This window comes from Mercurialis annua, linkage group LG5 (genome assembly GCF_937616625.2).
Source record: "Mercurialis annua linkage group LG5, ddMerAnnu1.2, whole genome shotgun sequence".
Classification (NCBI taxonomy): domain Eukaryota; kingdom Viridiplantae; phylum Streptophyta; class Magnoliopsida; order Malpighiales; family Euphorbiaceae; genus Mercurialis; species Mercurialis annua.
The window spans coordinates 5,095,806-5,112,016 of record NC_065574.1 but is presented as its reverse complement, the minus strand read 5'-3'; the positions used below and the strand labels follow the sequence as shown (position 1 = coordinate 5,112,016).

Genomic DNA, 16,211 nt, shown 5'->3' with positions numbered 1-16,211 from the left:
AGAGATCTGTGTCTTTCACATTTATCCTGCTCTGGTTCTTTGTTTTATGGGTGAATGTAAAAACAAAAACAAAAATTTGTCTGTGTCTGTAACAAAATTAAAATAGTTAAAAGAATAATCTAATAATCTATGGCTTTGGATTCTTCTAGCAAATCGTGCTTGCCAGCTTCACTTGTAGACTAGAAAAAAAAAAAAGGGTATGGCTAATGACATATAATAATCAAAGAAAATAACAAAAAATCATTTCTTCAAATATAATAAACAAATCAAATATATAAATAAAAAGAAAAGGGTCTTTTAGGCAATAAAGCCAAGAACTTGTCTTGGTTTGTGAACTGGTGCTGTGTGTGGGTGAGGTGAGGCTCCTTGGAGAAGGGTGGTGATAATGGAGATTTGGAGAAAAAATGAGGTGGTTTTGATTACTGTGTTAATCTGCATTCTGGGTTGTATTAATGGTGACACAGATCCAAATGATGGTTAGTTTTTCTACTGACTTTTTTACTATATTTGTTCTTATTTTCATATGAGAATCTATCTTATTGATAGATTTGCATGTGCTGATCTTTTTGTTTTAGCTTCTTGTTTACTGTTTTGCTGAAAAAAGATGGTTTTTGTTTGATGCATTTTCAGATTTTCATACTTTATTCTTATTTTTATTCTTGAGAATCTGAGTGTAAAGTGTTTATTCTGCTGTAAGTGCCGAGATGTAAAGATCAGTTCTTGGCTGAGAAAAGTTATATTTTTTCTTGTTTTAGTTAATGGAATTTGGAGTTCCAAGTTATCAAGATTGAATATTTATTGGTATTTCTTTGTACCCAGAAAAAATTAAGGGACTTTCGTGTTTGTAATACTAATGGGTGTTTAGTCTTTAAATTTGAAGTTAGGGAGATGAAATGTATAAAAGTTCATGATGAAGAAAGGGGGAAATTTAATTGAGAGAAAAAAATTTAGATATTCCCCTAATCGGCTTGTATGTCGGTCTTCCTAACCAGAATAGACATTGTAGATGGAATCTTTTCGCAGTTTGAATAGTGGAAGCTTGTATCTCGCATAAATGCTACCTTTTCGCAGTTTAGCGGAACTGTAATCTATGCAATTCCGAGGAGCAATGGCTAGCTTTATAATTCAGATTGTAATTGAAGCTATTGTTACTGCAGAGTATTTCTCACACTATTGCTTGTATAACATGCTTTGGATTATTCCAATATGCTCGAAAGTTGATCAATCACCATATGCTTGGACTAATTATTGACTATCATGAAATGAACTAATTGCTGACTTGTTGTCTTTTACCATTTATGTTAGCATTTGAGTTGCTCGTTATATCAATATTTGTGAAGTTATGATAACATAATTTTAATTTTTCCTTGGATTAGAAAAAGGTTGATGAATCTTTCAGCATCATATCATTTATTCATTGTATGTGTAACTTCTTGATTGCAGCGGCTGCTTTAAGAAACATGTTCAACAGCTTTGGTTCACCAGGTCAGCTAACAAAATGGACAGGAAATGGTGGTGATCCATGTGGAGAGTCCTGGAAAGGTGTTACTTGCACGGGCACACGAGTTACTGAAATGTAACCTTCTATGAAAATTAAAATGCTATATGGCATGTTACTACGACATAAGAATTGAACCTTTGAACCTAATATTTTCTGCTGCTCTCTCTTTTGGCTCAGTAAACTATCCGGTCTTTCACTTTCTGGATCAATAGGCTATCAGTTTACCAGTTTGCCAGTATTAACAAACTTGTGAGATCAATATTCTTATGTAACATCTTGTGTATTTAGTATGTATGCATTACAATGAGATACTGACCTGGTCAACATTCTGCAGGGATTTGAGTAATAATAATTTTGCAGGTGGTATACCTTATGGACTTTCTCGAAACTTGACACGGATGTATGAATCAACATTTTGCAAATTTTTTTTCCTCTTTTTCTCCCTTGATTGTGTTTTGATGATTTATCCATTTGCTCTTTTGTATGTAGAAATTTTGCTAATAATCAACTTAATGGGGATATTCCTTATGACTTTTCTTCGATGACGAAGCTTACTTATTTGTGAGTACCTTCAGTGATTCATTATCTGATATCAATTGAAAGTTTTGACCTGATACATTTTTTTTTCTATTCTTTGTACTTTGGGGAGCAGAAATGTTGCTCACAATCAGCTTCAGAATCAATTAAGTGACATGTTCGCGAAGCTGTCTTTCCTCTCCACACTGTAAGACCTACTCAACACCTCACCAGCTAAAAACTATTTATGACTTCCTTCCGTTACTTTGTCCTAGAGTTTAAAGTATTATTTATTCAATATCATTTTGTATTGATGCCCTTGAGAAGTTATGGTGTGTTGATAACTTCAGGAATTTCATTACTACCTTTCCTTGGTTTTTTTGCAATATCTTTGGTTATTTTATTCCTGGTTTTGCATACTTGTGTAGCATTTGGGTTATGACATTGTTGGAAGTTGCACATTTTGGTTTTTATGAGTAGCACAGTATGTCTAAAAATATCAAGCTAGTTTTATATAATTGAATGACTAAAGCTATCAACTTATTCTATTACTTGTGCAGGGATCTTTCCTTCAACCAACTTCCCGGTAACCTACCTTGGAGTTTTAGAAACCTTTCAAGCATCACGACATTGTAAGTTTCAAAATTTTCCCTTTCCCCCTAATTATAGTACATTGTATATTAGCTCCTCATTTTTAACATATCTATTTTATCAATTCACAGGTTTTTGCAAAACAACCGGTTAACAGGCACTGTAGATGTCCTTGCTGATCTTCCTCTTAAAAATCTGTGAGTAGCCAACATCAGTCAAATTTAGTTGGCGCATTATATTATCACTTCTCATACTTGAAGCATTTTACGGCTCTTCATGAAATGCATGTTTATGTTTGCCAGGAATATTGCAAATAATCAGTTTACTGGTTGGATCCCTCCACAGTTGAAGGATATCCATCCACAGTAAGCATTTCTTTGATTATCATTAGTTGACATTTCTACTAGTACGCTTTTCTTGATGAAAAATATTTTATCCAAAGTAAATGGCAATCTTTCTCATAGGACGGATGGTAACAACTGGAACTCAGGGCCTGCACCCCCTCCTCCACCCGGTACGCCTCCGGCTCACAGAAACCCAGGTCGTAAACCTGGAGGTAGTAACAGCCCATCTGAGAGTGATGGTAATGGCAGCAAAAAATCAGGAATAAGTGGCGGTGCCATAGCTGGAATAATTATATCCCTGTTAGTTGTTGGGGGAATAATTGCATTTTTTATTATTAAGAAAAGATCCAAAAAGTCGTCTTCTGATATAGAAAAGCTTGATCAGCCATTTGCTCCTCTTGCATCAAATGAAGTACAAGGTAACCCATGTTTTCTATATCTATTACTTAGTTTAGCACTTTGCATCACCTGAAAGATTTGCTTCAGTTTTTATCGTGTAGTGTTGATAATGGAATTACCAGAGTCCACAACAAACTTTATATGAAATGCTAGAAAATGGGTTTAACATGTGTTTTTTAATGAATGGTAAATCTTATTGCTAAGGAGATACCATTAGCCTGTTAGATTCATTAATGAAACTAAAAGATAATAAAATGTTGCTGTATATATGAGCGTCTTGCATTAAGAAGAGATGGGAATCGGTCAAGGCATTGAATAAAATTTTCTGAAAATTATGTTGTGAAATTTACTCATACTTTGAACTTTGAATTTATCATGTACACTGCTTTTTATTATGTCCTTGCTAGTAACTTCTTGATTTAAGAATTGCTTGGATTTTTTCGGCTTATCATATTTTGACATTTATGTTTTCTCATGCATTGAACTGTGTTTCAGAAATGAAAGCCGTACAACCTCCCACCGCAGTCACCACTAAGACATTTGATTCCTCAGTCTCCTTTAATCTTAGACCACCGCCTGTTGATCGCCATAAATCATTTGATGATGATGATTTTTCAGCAATTCATGTTGTTAAGAAAAAGACTGTTACAGTTCCAACAGATGTCACATCATACTCAATAGCAGACCTGCAGATAGCTACAGGCAGCTTCAGTGTTGACCGTCTTCTTGGTGAGGGGTCTTTTGGACGTGTTTATCAAGCTCAATTTGATGATGGGAAGGTATGATTTTCTCACAAGTTAAATTCACATTTACGTTTCAGTGTGGAAAAATAGTTTCTACTGAAAAATTGTTGTGGGATAAATCTGTGGTCATGTCGATAACGTATATGATAACAGTGTATTTGTGTCAGATTTCCTGTTAAGTTCATAGTTGTGCTCATTAATAACCCTTTTCACCCTTCTGATATTAGTCTGGTTGCTGTTTTTTTCCCATTTTAGTTTATCATCAAGGCATCTACATTTTAGGAGCCTTATTGTGACTTATTTTCCTTTCGTTTCTTATAATACTGCAGGTCTTTGCCGTGAAGAAAATAGATTCATCCACTCTTTCGAGTGACATGTCTAATGATTTTCTGGAGATGGTTTCAAAAATCTCCAAGTTGCATCACCCGAATGTGACAGAACTTATGGGTTATTGTTCAGAGCATGGACAGCACCTGCTGGTCTATGAGTATCATAAAAATGGGTCGTTGCATGATTTCTTGCATCTGTCAGATGAAGACAGCAAGCCTTTGATATGGAATACTCGTGTCAAAATAGCTTTGGGGACTGCTCGTGCGTTGGAGTAAGTTCATACATGACCAAAACAGCCCTTGATTTTTGACTTTTGAGTTTTCCTTGCTGCTAAAAATCGAGCTGCACAAGGAAATATTAATATATTGCCCTCTTTTTTCTTTTGCTCATGGATAGTCTTGGGGGAATATGGCTTGTAGCATCTACATATATAATTAAAATAGCACTCTATAGGTATTGGGCAGGGTTGAAATTTGGCTAAGTTGATCCTTATAAAAATAAAGTCGCTTCTGTATGATATTTATGAATGCTTCGATGGCCTTCCCGGAACTGAATGAAGTGATCTTTCAGGTACATGCATGAAGTATGCTCACCATCTATTATTCATAAAAATATCAAGTCAGGAAACATATTACTGGACGCAGAGCTCAATCCTCACCTTTCAGACTCTGGCCTGGCTAGCTTTCTCCCTAATGCTGAGCAGGTGAATCTAAAATTTAGAAGCTTCAGTGATAATCTTTGCATGTTCCTAATTTAATTTACTGGAAGAAATCAGATTGATTACAATTTCTGGAATGGGTTCTTTTGCATGAAAGATGAAATTCGTATGGCTGACCTTTTCCAGGAATTCGTTTGGTTTCAATATCATAAACTAATAACCAGCGTAGATGCATTCACTGAAAATTATTCTTTTCGCCACATATGCAGGCATTGAACAATAATGCAGGATCTGGATATGGTGCACCTGAGGTAGCCATGTCCGGTCAATATACTCTCAAGAGTGATGTTTACGGTTTTGGAGTTGTCATGTTAGAGCTTCTCACTGGGCGTAAACCATTTGACAGGTGAAATTCAACAACTTAGTTTATCAAGAATTAATCATTTATTATCTCATTATATATGCAAGAAAGAAATTTGTTTAGTTCTCGGTCCTGATATGTGTACAATTTTACAGCTCGAGACCAAGATCTGAGCAGTCTGTGGTTGGATGGGCTACACCTCAGCTCCATGATATTGATGCTCTGTCTAAAATGGTCGATCCGGCTCTCAAAGGACTCTACCCTGTCAAATCTCTCTCTCGGTTTGCTGACGTTATTGCTCTGTGTGTCCAGGTAACATATGAGTACCCTTTTCCCCTTTGTTTTACGTATTCTACTGAGCAGTTGGCGTGCCTAAGCAAATTTAGGATTCCCTTGTATCATTTAGAAGGTTGAGAAATGCGTATGGTAACTTTTAACGACAAGTGGTTTTGATGCTTATTTCCACTTTTATTGCAACAGCCGGAGCCAGAGTTCCGACCGCCAATGTCAGAAGTGGTTCAGGCATTGGTTCGGTTAGTGCAGCGAGCTAACATGAGCAAGAGAACAGTTGGAAATGAACCAGGAGCATCCCGACAAGCTGAAAATACAGATGCACATGACTACATGTAAAATCCATGCCTATTGTAATATACAGCCCATCAAATGGTCCCTCATTTTCTTTCACATTTATTTTTATGTTTATTGAAGACAGATTTTTGTTTAATCTTTGTTGGGAACAAAATAGAAGTAGGAAGCATGTTAAATATTTGTATGTTGAGCTATTTTTTTATGCTGTTAATCATCTGAAGACATCCCAATTCAGTTTGATTCACTCCATATCGCTCTTATATTTCATCTTGCGGCTAAGGGATTGAAACATCTTATTTGTAAATGTAAACTGGGAATAGAAGTTTCAGAATGTGATTATTTTGTCAATGATGTTATTGAATTTTTAATATACTCGTGTTATAGTTTATAATTAATTTGCAATTAACTCTTTAACATATATAAATAATAAAGAGACTAAATAAATAAACCCCCCAAGGCATTTGATTAGAACGATGATATCCGTTATACAGAGGTGAGAAAAACAATAAAAGAGCATACGGGCTGTCAACCTTGGAACACAAGATTCTCATGGACTTGCAAGAAGTGCTGAATTTCTATTACACAGTGAGAAGAAGGATTTGTTTAATTGTAGACCATGTATTTTGGTGTTGCACTGAACTTCTGGTAGCCTTTAATTACTTTGTTTACTGCATCCAGGAAGTCCTTTTCTGTTACTGTCTTCCTTCGGGCACGAATTGCATACATTCCGGCTTCCGTGCACACACTCCTGATGTCGGCTCCTGAAAGGGAAGTATTAATCAGACAAATAAACAAAAAACTCAGTTTTAAACACATCAGCAGCAATCAAGTAGATGTGTCATTTGATTAATCCAATTAAAATGACATAGAAAGCCAAGGGAAATCATAATTACTTACCGGTTGAATTCGGGCAAAGCCGAGCCAAAAGCTCAAATCGGACATCCCTCTCACAATTCATTGTTCGTGTATGGATCTTAAAAATCTGTGTTCTGCTTTCCAAGTCTGGAAGGCCAAACTCAACCTTACGATCTAATCGTCCAGGACGCAATAGTGCTGGATCTAGAGTATCCGGCCTGAAAATAATAAATTCTTAAGAATCAAATATGTACAACATTATAATAGTTCCTGAAACCACTCAAACTATTAATACAGACAAGCCAAGGACACTGATACATGGTTTAGGGTTTAAGGTTTAGCTGTTTAGGGGTTATATACATACACAGACCATAAGGTTTCAGAATCAAGAACAAAACGAAGAGCCAGACAGATGCATGCATCAAAAACAAATGCATACATAACAAAGCAAAGAAAAATATTTACTCCGTTGCACATGCTGGTCACAGAAAGAGGAAGGCACTTTAAAAAAGCAACGGCTTACACCTAGTTCCAATATAAAAGCAAGTCACGGGGCTATCAAATTTAACCTGTTTGTGGCCATAAGAACTTTAATGTTTCCACGGGCATCAAATCCATCAAGCTGATTCACAATTTCAAGCATTGTGCGCTGGACCTCATTATCTCCACCAACACCATCATCAAAACGTGCACCACCAATGGCATCAATCTCGTCAAAAAATACAATGCAAGCCTTTTTCGAACGTGCCATCTGCAAAAGATAACATTTTTATTAAGGTAACAAGGAAACAACATGTAACTATAATAAGAATGATAGAAAGAACATAAACCACCAAGTGTGCAGCATTTGTTGACCTGAAATAATTCACGAACCATCCTAGCTCCCTCTCCGACATATTTCTGGACAAGCTCACTCCCAATAACTCGAATGAAACAAGCATCAGTTCTATTAGCCACAGCTCTGGCTAAAAGTGTTTTACCAGTTCCAGGTGGACCATAGCAGAGAACACCTTTAGGAGGATCAATACCGAGCTTCACAAATTTCTCAGGGTGAAGCATGGGCAATTCAACAACCTGTGATGAGTTCATAATTATGAGTGCACATGCAGTAGATATATCTAGTCAAATAATAATATGAAACTGAAATTATTTCCCAATAAACAACTGAATAAAGGGAGCTTTTCATACTTCTCGCATCTTATCAATCTGCTCCTTGCATCCACCCACATCATTATATGTCACATCTGGTTTCTCTTCCACTGTCATCATGGTCACACTTGGATCAATTTTTGGAGGTAAAGGAATCTGTATCTGATACTTATTGCGATCAACTCTGCAACAGAGAGACAATATTTAGACACTGGACAATTTACTGCATGAATGTTTGGTCAACTAGGAACGAAGAGAAAAAAATCATGGTTAAACATCAAACGATGCCTCTATACCGGAAGTAACATATCGTCTCAAGTACAGTCTGATTCTTCTTAAGAAAATAGTAGAGAGAACTTACCCAACACGCATTCCTTCTTCTATATCAGTTGGGGAAACCTTGTCGCCCAGCCCCACAACAAACTACAATTCAGATAACAAAAGCAACATTGGATACCAATAAGCATGCGTCAAAAACCTCTAAGAAGCTTGTTTCTGTAATAAATACCAATGAAACTCGCGATAAATACAAGCCTAACACATGAGTATCCCAGCGTGTGCATATAGGGGAAGAGGGGTAAGCATACCATCCCACCTCCTCCAAGTGCACAACCACAGTTTACTTAAAAGGCACGCCTTAAAGATTACAGTTATACCTTTGCAATTTGTTTGACATTTATTACATATTTGGCATCTTCAGTGTTTGGGCTTATTATTTTTGTACATCTTGCCACCTGAAGACGGAACAAATTAGCGTTCTAGAAACACATATTGAAAGTTATGAAACTACAAACTGAATCTCCTTTGCTAAAATATACACCTGCAGAGGTTGCTCCTCCTGCATCATTTGCTTGTCAGAAACTAGATCCCACTGGCTTGGCGCAGCTAAGCCCGTGTCGGACTCCTTAATACCTTTTACAATGGGTTAGAAAAGCAAAATATTACAAATAGCCTTCAAGTATCGACAAGGAACCATGTAAGCACAGATAAGCAAAATCACCAAGACTATTGATCACATCAAATATGCAATTTTGAAAGTTATTTTAAAGGTCTCAGAAATGCTTCTTAAAACTTACTAATTAGCAGTCAGCATTACATGCTAAAAATGCAATTCTAAGAACAAAAGAAGAACAAACTAATAAAAACAAGTAGAAAAACTAAGAAAATATGATAAATACCACACAAGTCATTAACTTTTTTAGCCATTTCCTTAATTTCCTTCTCAGCCTTCTTAATGCTAGTGGAGTATGGCCCTAATCCCTGCACCACACCACAAAAAAGAATCACAAAAAATTTTAATATAAAAAGTTAGAACAGAACACTTCACCTAATCACTGAAATACCACTGAGTTAACTACAAAGCTAATAATCTTTTATTTAAATCTTCAGTTAGAAGATAAAACCCTAACAATTTAGAACCAACAACAGCTAACTTATAGAACAAGAAAAGAAGATTAAATTAGGGTTTCGAAATTTTACATAAGTTTTGAGAAGAGCGATGTCGTCTTCGTCAAGAGGAGGTGGATTTTTCTCGTCCTTTAAGAGATCATCTTGATCGGCTGCCGCCATTTTTAGTTTCTTGAGAGATGAACAGAACAGAGTACCGGTTTTTGTTTGTGTATTACTACTCTACTGTAGAATGTTGAAGAAAACAGAGTTTAATGGGCTGGTCTCGTTCGATCCTTTAAGCCCAGTTTTGGTCAAATCTCTATACAAAAAGCCCAATTTGTTTTTGGAATAAACAACACTTATTTAACTTACTAAAATTAGGAATTTTAACGTGTTTTGCAATGTTAACATAAAATTTAATTTTAAAAATATCAGACACTGACTTTTTTTTATTTTATTTGATATATTGAATAAATTTTTGTTAAAAAATATTGATGTGGACGTTAGAACTGTATTTATTTCAGTGTCCATAACATCATTTATTTGACCAAAAATTGTTCGTTATTTAAAATTATAAAAAAATAATACGTAAATTAAATTGTTAAAATTAAAAAATCATGTTAGTATTGTATAACACGCTAAAATTCATGATTTTTAATATAATTAAGCTTTATTTTTAAAGATTTCATAAAAATACCATTTAAATATATAAATTATTAAATAAATAAAAAATAAATATTGATATAAATTAATATTATACTTTTGTATTTTTGTGCATATTATATAAAAAATATTTTATATATATATGTAAATTACTTTATTGTAAATATTGAAATATAATTTTTGGCATAGAATTGGTTAACAATGTTGATTTATTTACTTATTTTTATTCAAATTTTGTTATAGTTTTAAATATTTATTATTCTAAAATTTAAATTAAATTTATTTATTTATTCAATATAATTGTGATAACTTATTATTAGTTAAAAATGTAAGTAAATTTCAAGGTGTACTAAATGATCAATAACCCACAATTTGATTTCTCTCCCGCGCATTAAGAAATCAAACCAATTTGATTATTCAATCAAAAAATTGAAACATAAATTAAAATTTTACATCAAAGTTAATTTTTTAATTTTAACTCATTAATAAAAAAATCCTATAATCCCGTAACTAAACATTAAAATCCAAAAAAAAAAACATCACTCCCTCTCTTCTTTTCTCTCTATAAATATGTAATTTATTTTCCCTCTCTTCTCTCATTTTCTTTCGCTCTCTAAATCAAAAAAAAAGCTCAGTTCTTCAATCAAGGTATTTCCCCTTTTCAAAGTTTTCATCTTTTAGATCTTTAATCACTAATTTCTTCTATGGTTTCCTTCTCATTATCTAATTATTTCTTAATTTTGAGTTTTTCTGATTCAAATTTCATTTCTTTACACTCTGATTTACATTTTTGTTTCGTTTCTTCAAAAACCCTAACCCTAGCTTTGTAATATGTATTACGCCTCCGTTTTGTAACTATTTGCTTACTTTAATAAGTTTGCTGTGCCCTAATTTGTTTTAAAGGATTGGAGATTGCGTTCTTTAAAGCTTAACGATGGCGGATTCTCGAAACCCTAGCAGCAATACTGCGTACGAAATTAATTCAGATAAGTTTAAATCCCGTTTGAAGTTATTTTATTCGCATTGGAAAGAACGAAAAGATGATTTATGGGGTTCAGCTGACGCTATTGCTATAGCTACGCCACCTCCTTCTGAGGATTTGCGGTACTTAAAATCGTCTGCGATGAATGTTTGGTTGTTGGGTTATGAGTTTCCGGACACGATTATGGTTTTTACGAAGAAACAGATTCATTTCTTGTGTAGTCAGAAGAAGATTTCGTTGCTTGAGGCTGTTAGGAAGCCGGCGGAAGAGGCTGATGATGGTGGGATTGATGTTGTTATGCATGCTAAAGCGAAGAATGATGACGGTGTTGCTGTAATGGATGAGATATTTGGTGCGCTGAATGTGGGTAGTTCTGTTCTTGGGTATATAGCAAAGGAGGTTCCTGAAGGTGCGCTTTTGGAGACTTGGAATGAGAAGTTGAAGACTGCGGGGTTTGAACAGATTGTTGATGTTACTAATGGGTTTGCTGATTTGCTTGCTACTAAGGATGCTGCGGAGGTTATGAATATTAAGAAAGCTGCTTTTTTGAGCTGTGGCGTGATGACTAGCGTCATTGTTCCTAATCTTGAGAATGTTATTGATGAGGAGAAGAAAGTTACTCATTCTTCTTTGATGGATGAGGCTGAGAAGGCCATTATGGAACCGTCCAAAGCTAAGGTTAAGTTGAAGCCGGAGAATTGTGATATTTGTTATCCTCCAATTTTTCAGAGTGGAGGTGATTTTGATCTGAGACCTAGTGCAGCTAGTAATGATGAGTTGCTCTATTATGATCCTGCCAGTGTTATTATTGTTGCTATTGGTGCTCGGTATAACAACTACTGCTCAAATGTTGCCAGAACTTTCTTGATCGATGCCAATAAAATGCAGAGCAAGTCTTATGAAGTTCTTCTAAAAGCCCAAGAGGCAGCAATTGGTGCATTGAAGCCTGGGAATGTACTCAGTGCTGCATATCTAGCAGCTGTTGCGGTGGTTAAGAATGAGGCTCCTGAATTAGTTCCACACCTAACAAAATCTGCAGGGACAGGCATTGGGCTTGAGTTTCGTGAATCGGCACTGAATCTCAATGCCAAGAATGATCGTATCATAAAGGCAAATATGGTGTTTAATGTATCCCTGGGTTTTCAAAACTTGCAGAACCAAAATGATAACCCAAAGACCCAGAATTACTCTTTGTTACTTGCGGATACAGTTATTGTTGGTCAAACGAGTCCGGAAGTGGTGACTAGCAAGACCTCCAAAGCTGTTAAGGATGTGGCTTATTCATTTAATGAAGAGGAGGAAGAAGTCAAACCTCATGCTAAACCTGGGGTTAATGGCACGAAGACTGTGATTTCTAAGACAACACTACGATCCGATACCGGAGATATTTCAAAGGAGGAGATGCGGAGGCAGCACCAGGCAGAGCTTGCCCGTCAAAAGAATGAAGAAATTGCTCGGCGACTTGCTGGTGTGGGAGGTGCGGCAGGGGACAATCGTTCTTCTGTGAGGACATCAGCTGATTTAGTATCCTACAAGAATGTCAATGACATTCCTCCTTTAAGAGATCTAATGATTCAGGTTGACCAGAAGAATGAGTCTGTGTTTTTACCTATTTATGGGAGTATGGTGCCTTTCCATGTTGCTACAATTAGGACAGTCTCCAGCCAGCAGGATACCAACAGAAATTGCTATATACGTATTCAATTTCTGGTTCCGGGTACCCCTTTTAGTCCACATGATGCTAATTCTCTGAAGAACCAGGGGGCCATTTATCTGAAGGAGGTTTCATTTCGCTCTAAGGACCCTAGGCACATTAGCGAAGTGGTACAGCAGATTAAGTCACTAAGGCGGCATGTTGTGTCTAGGGAGTCTGAGAGGGCTGAGAGGGCAACCTTGGTTACTCAGGAGAAACTTCTGCGCGTTGGGAATAAGTTTAAGCCTATAAAATTGCATGACCTTTGGATCCGCCCCGTTTTTGGCGGCCGTGGAAGGAAGCTTCCTGGTATGCTGGAAACTCATCAGAATGGGTTCTTATTTACAACAAGTAGAAAGGACGAGCAGGCGGAGGTCATGTTTGGTAACATTAAACATGCATTTTTCCAGCCTGCAGAGAGGGAGATGATCACTCTCCTCCACTTCCATCTTCACAACCACATTATGGTGGGAAACAAGAAGACCAAGGATGTGCAGTTTTATGTTGAGGTCATGGAATCAGTCCAGACATTGGGAGGTGGGAAGAGATCTGCATATGATCCTGATGAAATCGAGGAAGAGCAAAGAGAAAGGGACAGGAAGAATAAGATCAACATGGATTTTCAGAGCTTTGTGAATCGGGTGAATGATCTTTGGAGTCAGCCCCAATTCAGTGGACTCGACCTTGAGTTTGATCAGCCTTTGAGAGAGCTCGGCTTCCATGGGGTGCCTTACAAAACCTCATCTTTCATTGTCCCAACTTCAAGCTGTCTTGTTGAGCTAATTGAGACTCCTTTCCTTGTTGTCACTCTCAGTGAGATTGAGATTGTAAACTTGGAGAGAGTCGGTTTAGGACAAAAGAATTTTGATATGACCATTGTGTTCAAGGATTTCAAGCGCGATGTTCTTAGAATTGATTCTATTCCATCAACAGCACTGGATGGGATAAAGGAATGGCTTGACACTACAGATATTAAGTATTACGAGAGCAAGTTGAATTTGAACTGGCGGCAGATTCTGAAGACAATTACTGATGACCCCCAGAGTTTCATAGATGATGGAGGGTGGGAATTTTTGAATTTAGAAGCTAGTGATTCAGATTCTGATGGCTCAGAGGATTCAGATAAGGGTTATGAGCCATCAGATGCAGAACCTGAGTCCGAGTCAGAAGATGAGGCCTCGGAAAGTGCGTCGCTGGTGGAGTCGGAGGATGAGGATGAGGACGATGATTCAGAAGGAGACTCTGAGGAAGAGAAGGGTAAGACATGGGAGGAGCTGGAGAGAGAAGCGAGCAATGCAGATAGAGAGAAAGGGGATGAGTCTGATAGTGATGAGGACAGGAATAGAAGGAAAGCGAAGATTGTCGGAAAGTCTCGAGCACCTCCTGCTAGCAGCTTGGCCAAGCGCTCCAGGTTCAGGTAGATTCCCTGAAGAAGTAATTTTTTAATGTATTATTGTGGTTTGGTATTTGCACAAGTAGTACTAGCTAGTAGCAACTGCTGCTTTAGGATGCAGTTCTAAGGTTAGTTTTATGTTTCTTTCGTCATCTACTGTGTTCTCTGGCCATTAAAGTAGGAGTATTGGAAGAAAGATTTTTGGCTTTTGTAAGTTGGTAATATTAGTTTCAATGGAAGTTCTATTATTTTCCACAATTGTTTGAAGGGAAGAAAATTAATTTCTCTGTTACCTGGAAACAACTGCACTGCTGAGTGTAGACGAGAACTCTGCTACCACTCACTTTGAACTTAGCTTGATGTGTGCAGGTTGGATGCAAGTTTGTTAGTCTTTAATTGTGTCTAAAATGGTTCATGACACAATAACTTGATTTATCAAATTAGCAAGTTCCGCATGAATCTAAGCGTTTTCGTGTCGAAAACGTGTTAATTCTATTATGACTCGAAATAAATTACGTGTTGACTCCCAAATCTTTCTAACACATTTATAAATTGTACTATTTGTAATAATGTAAAAATAAAAAGGTTATAATTTTATAAAATATTCAAAAAAATATTAAATATAATCAATACTAAAAATTTATAATTTGAGTATGAAGTGATAAATATGAGGTTAAATTTAAATTGTATATGTTCTAAAATATTTTTACAGTTCAAGTATTGTTTAATAGCATTTAGAGCATCCACAATGGGCTTTTTATAAATTCAAAATTTTTATTTTAAAGAGTTAAATTGCAATACAAACTACTCCAATACACTCTTTATAACTAAAATAAAAAATAAAGAGTCACACTGGCTCTCTAGTTTAGAGCATCTCCAATGGTTCCCTATATTTTAAAGAGCATATTTTTATAACTAGAGAGCATATTTTATATAAAGAGTAGAATTTTCAATTTAGTCCAATGGACTCTCTAAAATATAACATTTTATTTAATAAAAATTAATTTATTAAGTTATTATATTTATTTATTTTTTATATATTTTATGGTGAGAAAAAAATCAAAAAATATTTTTTAAACAACAAAAAGATAATTCATGTGTTTTAAATTTGAAATTATCTTCATGAGATAAGAAATAGAGAGTGAATTTGGCTCTCCACATTTAGAGAGTCAAACTCACTCTCTATTAAAATTTTGTATTATAGAGAGTCTATTGGATTTCTATTTTAATATTAAACTCTCTAAAATAAAGAGTTAAACTCTTTTAAAGAGTTTGTTGGAGATGCTTTATTTAAAAAAAAAAGGTGCCTATATTAATTATCACTTCCTCCGCTCTTTCCTTAATTTTAGAAAAAAATATCCGCATTCGGAAATCTTGAACGTGCCTGTTAGATTATAAATATCATCTTCCTTATCTTTTCTTTATTGTCCAGCCATCTTTTTACTTAAAAACATGAATTGGCAAGCTATTGTATATCGAATTATTGATATTAATTCAAACCCAAATTCTCAAATTATTTCAGAAACTGCGAATAGATTCAACATATTTAAGATTTTCCACAACGTTGAACGTTTTTTGTGTGCAAAGGAAAAATATACAGATAAAATCTTTACCAGGAACACAATGGCACAGCTAAAAATATATAGAAAAAAATCTTTAGAGATAAAATTCTAATTTGTTTCTCATGTCTTATGTATTTCTTAGTTCTTTTTTCATTAGTGTTATGTATGGTGGAGCAGTTAAAGAAAAATGGATATTGAAAGAAGATGATTGGATATAAAAAAAATAAAATTGCCGGAGGTATAGAAAGAAGACGAACAATATAAATTAGAAGTAGAGGGAAGATGAAAATAACAAAATTAGAGAAAAAGAAAGTCAAACAATTAGCAGAATTTTTTAAAAATAAAAAGCCTGTTGTACACAATTTAATTTTCCACTCTTTATAAATAAGATACTCTTTATTTATGTAAAAATACTCTTTATTTTGCAGAGCATTGATGGAGATGCTCTTACTTGTTTATTAGGATTGACATTTTGACACTTATTTATTAGGATT

At 35.3% G+C, this 16,211-nt stretch overlaps 3 protein-coding genes across 3 annotated transcripts; 2 read left to right on the top strand and 1 right to left on the bottom strand.

The window, feature by feature from the left end:
• Positions 1–208: 208 nt before the first annotated feature.
• LOC126680520 (protein STRUBBELIG-RECEPTOR FAMILY 6) lies at positions 209–6,399 on the top strand. Its single transcript, XM_050375653.1, has 16 exons — positions 209–476; positions 1,444–1,576; positions 1,679–1,750; positions 1,836–1,901; positions 1,991–2,062; positions 2,154–2,225; positions 2,578–2,649; positions 2,740–2,805; positions 2,911–2,973; positions 3,073–3,371; positions 3,847–4,130; positions 4,424–4,695; positions 4,995–5,127; positions 5,352–5,488; positions 5,599–5,755; positions 5,924–6,399. Exons 1-16 carry the CDS (start codon positions 386–388, stop codon positions 6,071–6,073), a joined length of 2,139 nt encoding a protein of 712 aa, XP_050231610.1. The 5' UTR covers positions 209–385; the 3' UTR covers positions 6,074–6,399.
• Positions 6,400–6,471: 72 nt separating this feature from the next.
• On the bottom strand, positions 6,472–9,661 carry LOC126680521 (26S proteasome regulatory subunit 7). Its single transcript, XM_050375654.2, has 10 exons — positions 9,515–9,661; positions 9,214–9,295; positions 8,856–8,947; positions 8,692–8,769; positions 8,397–8,458; positions 8,075–8,219; positions 7,742–7,960; positions 7,456–7,637; positions 6,929–7,104; positions 6,472–6,792 (listed from the first exon to the last, which is right to left on the bottom strand). The coding sequence occupies exons 1-10, from the start codon at positions 9,602–9,604 to the stop codon at positions 6,635–6,637; spliced, it is 1,284 nt and encodes a 427-aa protein (XP_050231611.1). The 5' UTR covers positions 9,605–9,661; the 3' UTR covers positions 6,472–6,634.
• Positions 9,662–10,627: 966 nt separating this feature from the next.
• LOC126680780 (FACT complex subunit SPT16) lies at positions 10,628–14,413 on the top strand. The gene is made up of 2 exons (XM_050375959.1): positions 10,628–10,735; positions 10,991–14,413. The coding sequence occupies exon 2, from the start codon at positions 11,022–11,024 to the stop codon at positions 14,181–14,183; it is 3,162 nt and encodes a 1,053-aa protein (XP_050231916.1). The 5' UTR covers positions 10,628–10,735; positions 10,991–11,021; the 3' UTR covers positions 14,184–14,413.
• The last annotated feature ends 1,798 nt before the right edge of the window (positions 14,414–16,211 follow it).

Excerpts from the sequence above, each read along its gene's own strand:
- LOC126680521 (XM_050375654.2), bottom strand. The coding sequence starts at position 9,604 with ATGGCGGCAGCCGATCAAGATGATCTCTTAAAGGACGAGAAAAATCCA. Across the intron at positions 8,770-8,855 it reads AGGAGGAGCAACCTCTGCAG|GTGGCAAGATGTACAAAAAT; the intron begins GTGTATATTTTA and ends TTCCGTCTTCAG. Across the intron at positions 6,793-6,928 it reads GCTTTGCCCGAATTCAACCG|GAGCCGACATCAGGAGTGTG; the intron begins GTAAGTAATTAT and ends CTTCCCTTTCAG.
- LOC126680780 (XM_050375959.1), top strand. The coding sequence starts at position 11,022 with ATGGCGGATTCTCGAAACCCTAGCAGCAATACTGCGTACGAAATTAAT.
- LOC126680520 (XM_050375653.1), top strand. The coding sequence starts at position 386 with ATGGAGATTTGGAGAAAAAATGAGGTGGTTTTGATTACTGTGTTAATC. Across the intron at positions 2,806-2,910 it reads GATCTTCCTCTTAAAAATCT|GAATATTGCAAATAATCAGT; the intron begins GTGAGTAGCCAA and ends TATGTTTGCCAG. Across the intron at positions 5,756-5,923 it reads TTATTGCTCTGTGTGTCCAG|CCGGAGCCAGAGTTCCGACC; the intron begins GTAACATATGAG and ends TTATTGCAACAG.